The sequence below is a fragment of the Egretta garzetta genome, unplaced genomic scaffold, assembly GCF_000687185.1.
Source record: "Egretta garzetta isolate BGI_Z169 unplaced genomic scaffold, ASM68718v1 scaffold231, whole genome shotgun sequence".
Taxonomy (NCBI): Eukaryota; Metazoa; Chordata; class Aves; order Pelecaniformes; family Ardeidae; genus Egretta; species Egretta garzetta.
This window is the reverse complement of record NW_009258727.1, coordinates 5,142,439-5,151,537: the sequence shown is the minus strand read 5'-3', so window position 1 is coordinate 5,151,537 and position 9,099 is coordinate 5,142,439. Positions and strand designations below refer to the sequence as shown.

The window sequence follows — 9,099 nt, the reverse complement described above, 5'->3', positions numbered from 1 at the left end:
TCTGAGATACCACTCCAGGTAAGAAAAAAAAAATCCAACAACAAAAAAAAAATCTGAGGAAAAGAGGGAACGCTTAGAAAAAGAACTTGCAAATGCATTCAGTTTCAATTTGACATGTGAGAATGCTGCGGGATCTGTGTTATTTCAGTCCCTTTTGAAAGCGTTTTGCTGAGGAGCGCTGGGGCACCATTGCTGAACATAAGCACTAGCTTTCAAAGCAATAAGAAAAACCTGGACATATTCAAAAAATATTGAATTGCAACATTGATGTTGCTGAGCCTGATATTACACATCATAAAGGAGATGGCTATTAAGGGTTGACATGGGATGTTTTAGACGTTCACAAGGTCTGTCCTGTCATCTGTGAGCTCATTACAGAGTGTTGTACAGGAAAGGACCAGGAGTCCAATCAGAAGGTGCAGGCGTGTGGGCATGCTCACAAAAACCACCTCAGTGCATACATTCTCTGTCTTTTCAGTACAGTTACTTGCAGATTTCACCCAGGCATAGTAATTCCCCTGCTGCTTCTCCTGTTTTGCAGTATTCTGGATTTCACACTGAGAGATCTGAGTCTGACCATGAGAGCCAGTGGGGCGGGAGCCCCCTGACCGATACAGCTTCTCCCCAGCTTCTGGAGCCCACAGACAGACCGAGCTCCCAGCACCACGATGTCTCCTGTGCCTACAGACAGTACTCGGACCGCAGTGCTCTCTGCTACGGTTTTGCGCTCGACCACGCCAGGCTGACCGATGACAGACACTTCCATACTCAGGCCTGTGAAGGAGGCAGATGCGAAGCTGGCCGGTATTTCCTCGGCACGCCACAGCCAGGAAGGGAGAGCTGGTGGGGTTCTCGTTCAGCATTGCCCCTGACTAAGTCATCCCCTGAGAGCAGAGAAGCATATGAAAACAGTATGCCCCACATAACATCAGTCCACAGGATTCATGGTAAGAGATAACCAGGATTGGCAGAAGTGGCACCTTCTTGGGTAGAGCAACGTGACATAAACATGCAGCTGTTTATGTGAGAGATAGGAAAATGAGACTCTTGACGTATGTCCTTGTCTCAGAGATCGCATCTATGGAGATGAGGAAGACTTAAAATTCAAGTTGAGTTTGACAGTCTGGCTTATATGCAGCAAAATATAATTTTGCTGTATATTTTTTAATCTGTAAAATTAAGGTGGAAATATCTGACTGGTGAGATTTTAAGGATGACCTTAAAAATATAAACAAAATGATACATTTGATAGAAATGTGTTATTTATTTGACTTAAGATCAAACTACTTTGGATGGAATATATTTACCAAAAAATTAAAGCTAAATCCAAGTTAGATATTAGGAAATCTTTACAGTTTTTGGAGAAATTGTTCTCCAAATGACTTTTTTTTCTGCACTAGGTTCTGTAAGATTTGCTGCTTATTTCTGTTTAAAATTGGCAATTCAAATTAACATTTGCCTTTGGTTTCAGATATTTATCCCCAGTTATAATTTTTAGCCAATTTGAGTCTATTCTTTCAGCACCAAGCCTGAAGTCTTGCTTGGTGTCTGGCAGGTTAGAGACTTAGTGTGTTAGCACAGCTTCAGAGGCAGAAGCTAATAAAAAAATCACAGTGAAAGGCTGATCTGGGTTTAGAAAAATCCAAAGGTCCTTGGATTTAAAAGGTAGGCTGAGAGTTGAAAGGCTGCAACTGACCCAAACATCAGAATTCAAGGTTGTAAGGATAGATGCAGCATAAAAAAAAAAAAATGCTTTTCTACTAAAATAATCTGCCAAAACACAGGTTGTATCTAAAGAACTCGTAAAAGCTGGTTACATTAGTACCATTCCAGCCACTTGCAGAATAAGGCTTTGGAAATAAAAAAAGAACCGTACTATTTTACTCTAATCTGAGGAAAATTATGTTGAGATTAGAAAAATGATTCTAGGAAATACATTCAGAGGAAAAATGGGGAAAGAAAAGGAGTCCTAAATTTTTCTGATGAGGACTGTTCTACACTTTTTCTGTGAGAACACACCTCCTTCCTTGTGCCTGCTCTGTACTTCTGTAATACTTGTATTTCTCTAGCTTTTTCTTCTCCAAAAAAGAGAATTGATCGAAGTATGATAATTTTGCTTACAAATTTTATGCATGATAATTCTTGTTGAGCATAGAAAGGTAGTAATGTAGAGCTATCATATGGAGGTACAAATACAAAAGTGTTAAATATTTAATCCATACCTTTATCAAGGATAATCGATGGAAACAGATAATGTAATTTTTTTTTAGTTTGTTCCTTGGTTTTGCTGTAATTCCAGGTGCTGCAGTTATCTTCCTTATTGTGCCAAGTCTTACATGTTTCAGTAGGCCTCCAGTCTGCATGTAGCTTTGGGGGTAAAACCTGACACGGTTTTAGCTGAGGAGCGGAGCGTCTCAGCTTCCCTTGCAAATGTGCCATTTTCATTGAGATTTAGGCAGTTTCAAACCTTGGCCTTTCACAAATGAAACTCTTCATGACAATACTATGTGAACATTCCTGTCAGAGCAGGTTCTTTGGGCAGAAAGTATTTTATGACTTTTCTGTTCTTTTAACGTATCTTCTGGTAGTTCTGGCTTGGGAGCCACGGTAATGACAATTAGCTGACCACTGTGACAGGCCCTGGGTATTGCACGGGAACTCATGCATTTCTGGTTACACTTGAGAAGTCTGGGACACTGCAGATATGGTCTGTGCAGTGAGACAAACTGAGCATGTGGCTTAGAGCCACAGCTGACCAGCTCCCCATTGTGTCATGGTGTGCCTGATGTATCATGTGCTCTGGTGGCTGGAGCTCCCTTCCACCTCCAGGCCCTGGCATTTTGGGTCCAGGTCGTAAGAGGATGTGAAGGATAAATTTGCGCTCATGACATACTCCACAGTGCAGTACTTCCACCTACAAATGGCAGGCTATGTTCGTTACAAAAGCCCATCACTGATTTTTGTCATGAACTCTGCAACACAGCAGCAGTAGTCTGCCACCCAAACAGATCTGTATGCCTTGACCTGACACAGAGCAGGGGGAACTACTTGTGCTAGTCTGAAAATGGGTTCCTTGAGGAGTCCTGTCAACCAACCCAACAGGCCTCATCCCCAAAGGGGACTTTGTATGTGCTGAGGCAAAAGCATCATTAGGTAATTTGTGCAAGCCCAACACGTGCCCTCCTGCAGGCACGTATCTCAGCAAATCCTTTATCAAGCCCTTTTATTATAGTGGCCTTAGTTGGCTGTTCTAGTTTGGGGATCACTCACTAGGTCACTCTTCCTAGTGAGTGATTCTGTCCTTTCAGCTTCATGCAAGCTGAACACCTTCTCTGACATTTCTATGGAACTTATTTTTTAGGGAGAGGTAAGGATATAGTTATATTTTCCCATTCTAAACATTTTATACAGCAAATATTTATGCATTGGAATATGACGTCACATTTTTACAGTAACCCTCTATAACAGCTATGGGTTCTTATGCTTCTGAGGAAGAACTGCTTCATTACTTGGGTTTATTTATTGTTGTGTAACCTGAGTAAAGTCACTACAGGGCCACAGACTATTCCACAATGCTGTCTCTGTGCTTTAGCTCTTGCAAAGGCCTAAGAAGGCATGCTGGAATGATGTACATTTGTAATCCCTTCAGATTTTTATTTTCACCATGGTCCCAATTAATTCAAACTTTACTGATGCAAAGAGGTCCTGAGGGGTCAAGGGCCTGAACATCGGTATTGAGGGTACTGTGACATGCCCTAGGGTACCCTGCCTGTCCTCTAGCTACTCCAGAAGACACAGAGCTCCTGTAGAGTCGGTGCCATACCTGCTGGGTCTATGCAGATTCTTGGTTACCCTAGAGTATCTCAGGTGGCACTGGATGTCTGTGTTGAGGTGCTTAGGTCTCTTTGTATATCTTCATCTGTGTAACTTGTTCCATGTGCAGAAACTGGAAACTAGAGGTTGTCACTGAAAAGCGAGTGGTCTACCATGGTAATTTTTGGTGACCTTGTTACAACTCACTTGCCTCTGTCTTGGTTTTCTGTCTGTAAAATAAGGTTCAGAGTACTTGTTCTTCAAGATTGCTTGTCTCCTTCAACCTCAACGCTTGTCCCCTTTCTCTCTTTCCTAGGGAGAGGACACTGGGATGAGGACAGTGTCGTTAGCTCACCTGATCCTGGCTCTGCCAGTGAATCAGGCGACCGATACCGTACTGAACAGTATCAGAGCAGCCCACATGAGCCCAGCAAAATTGAAACTCTAATAAGAGCCACCCAGCAAATGATTAAAGAGGAAGAAAACAGACTACAGCTGCGGAAAACGACCCCTGATCCACTGGTCTCCATTAATGGCACAGGGAAGAAGCACGCTATCTGTTTCGCAAACTACCCTCAGCAGCAGTTGGCAGGGGATGTCTGCCGCGTCCCGACGGTTGCCAACACTCCTCCCTGCGAACACATCCAGCAACAAGATGGAAAGATTATGAGCCCACATGAAAATGACTATGACAACAGCCCCACAACACTGTCTAGGATAAGCAGCCCCAATTCTGACCGAATATCAAAATCTAGTTTGGTACTAGCTAAAGACTATCTGCATTCAGACATGTCCCCTCATCAAACTCCAGGGGACCATCCAGCAGCCTCTCCAAATTATTACAGCTCCCACAGGCAATACTTTGATAAGCATGCTTATACATTAACTGGATATGCCCTGGAGCATCTATATGACACTGAAACCATTAGAAACTATTCACTAGGCTGTAATGGATCACACTTTGATGTGACTTCTCACTTAAGGATGCAGCAAGATCCAGCACAAGGACACAAGGGAACATCTGTTATAATAACTAATGGAAGCTGACACTTTTTTTCTAAAAACTTTTGTGCTTTAAAAAATAACCTTTGAGATCTAATTGGAAAATACTATATGTTTTCATGCCCTTGTCATTACCAGCATTTGATATACCACAGTGCACTAGAAAGATAACCTAAGGTTTGGGAGGATAAGTTAGTTGACACACATTACTTTTAAAAAAATAAAAATGCACTGGCATGCAGGGTTAGAGTGAATGGAGCTAAACTCAAAGTTGGTGCCATGTAAGGTGAGGAGGGTGGAAGAGGTCTAGGCAGGGAGTGCTTGGGGCAGGCTAGCAGAGCAATTTATGCACATTGTGTAAGAGATGGTGGCTTGGAAATGCCGCCAAGGGTGGACCTTCTGAACTGCATGTGCCTCGCTGGTCCCAGCCAACAAAACTGCTATGCACTCTTTTTACACAGAAAGTTGGAATGTGTTCCTTCAAAATATGCATCAAAATGCGTATTTCCGGTGATCTGTTTATTCTCTAACGGCCAAGTGTGTTATGCTGTTTATCAAGCCCTTTTATTATAGTGGCCTTAGTTGGCTGTTCTAGTTTGGGGATCACTCACTAGGTCACTCTTCCTAGTGAGTGATTCTGTCCTTTCAGCTTCATGCAAGCTGAACACCTTCTCTGACATTTCTATGGAACTTATTTTTTAGGGAGAGGTAAGGATATAGTTATATTTTCCCATTCTAAACATTTTATACAGCAAATATTTATGCATTGGAATATGACGTCACATTTTTACAGTAACCCTCTATAACAGCTATGGGTTCTTATGCTTCTGAGGAAGAACTGCTTCATTACTTGGGTTTATTTATTGTTGTGTAACCTGAGTAAAGTCACTACAGGGCCACAGACTATTCCACAATGCTGTCTCTGTGCTTTAGCTCTTGCAAAGGCCTAAGAAGGCATGCTGGAATGATGTACATTTGTAATCCCTTCAGATTTTTATTTTCACCATGGTCCCAATTAATTCAAACTTTACTGATGCAAAGAGGTCCTGAGGGGTCAAGGGCCTGAACATTGGTATTGAGGGTACTGTGACATGCCCTAGGGTACCCTGCCTGTCCTCTAGCTACTCCAGAAGACACAGAGCTCCTGTAGAGTCGGTGCCATACCTGCTGGGTCTATGCAGATTCTTGGTTACCCTAGAGTATCTCAGGTGGCACTGGATGTCTGTGTTGAGGTGCTTAGGTCTCTTTGTATATCTTCATCTGTGTAACTTGTTCCATGTGCAGAAACTGGAAACTAGAGGTTGTCACTGAAAAGCGAGTGGTCTACCATGGTAATTTTTGGTGACCTTGTTACAACTCACTTGCCTCTGTCTTGGTTTTCTGTCTGTAAAATAAGGTTCAGAGTACTTGTTCTTCAAGATTGCTTGTCTCCTTCAACCTCAACGCTTGTCCCCTTTCTCTCTTTCCTAGGGAGAGGACACTGGGATGAGGACAGTGTCGTTAGCTCACCTGATCCTGGCTCTGCCAGTGAATCAGGCGACCGATACCGTACTGAACAGTATCAGAGCAGCCCACATGAGCCCAGCAAAATTGAAACTCTAATAAGAGCCACCCAGCAAATGATTAAAGAGGAAGAAAACAGACTACAGCTGCGGAAAACGACCCCTGATCCACTGGTCTCCATTAATGGCACAGGGAAGAAGCACGCTATCTGTTTCGCAAACTACCCTCAGCAGCAGTTGGCAGGGGATGTCTGCCGCGTCCCGACGGTTGCCAACACTCCTCCCTGCGAACACATCCAGCAGCAAGATGGAAAGATTATGAGCCCACATGAAAATGACTATGACAACAGCCCCACAACACTGTCTAGGATAAGCAGCCCCAATTCTGACCGAATATCAAAATCTAGTTTGGTACTAGCTAAAGACTATCTGCATTCAGACATGTCCCCTCATCAAACTCCAGGGGACCATCCAGCAGCCTCTCCAAATTATTACAGCTCCCACAGGCAATACTTTGATAAGCATGCTTATACATTAACTGGATATGCCCTGGAGCATCTATATGACACTGAAACCATTAGAAACTATTCACTAGGCTGTAATGGATCACACTTTGATGTGACTTCTCACTTAAGGATGCAGCAAGATCCAGCACAAGGACACAAGGGAACATCTGTTATAATAACTAATGGAAGCTGACACTTTTTTTCTAAAAACTTTTGTGCTTTAAAAAATAACCTTTGAGATCTAATTGGAAAATACTATATGTTTTCATGCCCTTGTCATTACCAGCATTTGATATACCACAGTGCACTAGAAAGATAACCTAAGGTTTGGGAGGATAAGTTAGTTGACACACATTACTTTTAAAAAAATAAAAATGCACTGGCATGCAGGGTTAGAGTGAATGGAGCTAAACTCAAAGTTGGTGCCATGTAAGGTGAGGAGGGTGGAAGAGGTCTAGGCAGGGAGTGCTTGGGGCAGGCTAGCAGAGCAATTTATGCACATTGTGTAAGAGATGGTGGCTTGGAAATGCCGCCAAGGGTGGACCTTCTGAACTGCATGTGCCTCGCTGGTCCCAGCCAACAAAACTGCTATGCACTCTTTTTACACAGAAAGTTGGAATGTGTTCCTTCAAAATACGCATCAAAATGCGTATTTCCGGTGATCTGTTTATTCTCTAACGGCCAAGTGTGTTATGCTGCTCCATGGTGTAAAGCATCCATGGCTAACCAATACAAAATCAAAAACGGGAGAAAGAAGAGAACTCCTCGAATTGTTATTTCCTCATGTACTTACGTGCATAGCTATTTACATATGCTTGATTTGAAAGGAGTCAAATGAGCAGTATCCTTATGATTAGTATGACCAAATATTTCCTTCTATTGTATTTAAAAGAAAGAGGGCCTTTCTCAGTGTGGTTTTGAGAAATACATAGGGCTTGGTTGTCTTGATGTAGAAACCGGAGATTGTCCTCGTATTTTTGAAAGGTTGCACAAGGTGGGTAGTGGACTGAAATGGAAGAAAATTGTCAGGAGAAACAGGGAGAATAGGCTGGAATTAGGAGTGGTCCGAGATAAACACATTTAACCCTATGGCTATGTACGCCATTTAGTAATAGTTATAAGGAAAAGTGGTTCTAAATGGCTGAATAAGAATTAATTTGAAACACAGAAGGAACTCAATAGAATCATAGATATTTTGCTGTAAAATACAAAGGCAATTGCATAAGTATAAAAATATGAGAGGCGAGAATAGACAAAATTGTATGGTGGTTTGTCCTATTTCTGATAAAGTTTTGGAGTAAATTAAGAAAGTATAGAAAATTGTAACTACTCTATCTGACATACAGTAAAGTAATAGGTATGACTTTGAAAAAGATATGCATTCTTTTTGTGCTTGCAGCAGAAAATTTAATGAATATCGGAACATATTAGGGATATCAAAATCAGTCATATGTACATAAAAAAATACTGAGGGAAATCAGGGTTCCAAGAAATTCAATTGTATTGAGAATGCTGATATTATCAGGGCCTGTCTTAGAGTTATAGAAGACATCAAAAGAGGCAGAGAAACTTTTTGCAATTTTTAATAATCTCATGAACAAAGAGACACTAATTGATTGGGAAAGAGAAAATAAAAAACATATGCTAAAAGAAGTAAAATAAGACATTTGTAGGCACAATTGCTAGACCTGTCCTCCTTTGTATGGCATTTATGTGAAGTTTCAAAGATGACTGCAATGGGAGCAGGACCACCGCTCTGTGTTATACCAACGTGGAGGTAAGGGGACTTGAGGTGGTTACTAAAATGAGATTAGCACTAAGTCTAGCTTCATTTGTAACATTAAGAAGCTCGACATATGGGACTGAGTCATCAATGGGACTAAATATAAACCAGCATGCTATGGGTGGGTTAAAAATATCTATTTTCAAATAAAACTAATCAGAAGCAAAAGCTAAATAATAACATTATAAACCACGTAAGTAGAGATGTACTTGAAAGCAGAGGAAATTACCTCTCTGAACTTGGAATTTTGTGTATAGTCTTGATCACTCCAAGGCAGATTGTGAATCTTGAATTGAGTAGTACCTTACTCCATAAGCAATCCTTGTTGACTGCAGTGTGATCACTCCTGGTGAAATGTACGTTGAACACAAGGAAGAGCAACACAGTCTGGTCTTTATTATCTAAAGCTCATAATAGAAAAGGTGGAGCAGAGCTCAGCAAAAGATAAAGAGACTGAAAGATCTAATAAAAACTTTAAATAAACTAGGTCTGT

The 9,099-nt window shown here is 41.5% G+C and overlaps 1 protein-coding gene across 1 annotated transcript in view; it reads left to right on the top strand.

Annotated features, from left to right (window-relative positions):
• The window catches only part of SIM1 (SIM bHLH transcription factor 1), a 46,547-nt gene extending 41,687 nt beyond the window's left edge, over nt 1-4,860 (top strand). Inside the window, exons 9-10 of the mRNA XM_009649035.1 lie at nt 542-947; nt 4,130-4,860. Coding sequence (XP_009647330.1) covers nt 542-947; nt 4,130-4,860 — 1,137 coding nt within the window. The remainder of the gene's footprint in view (nt 1-541; nt 948-4,129) is intronic.
• Nucleotides 4,861-9,099: the final 4,239 nt, after the last annotated feature.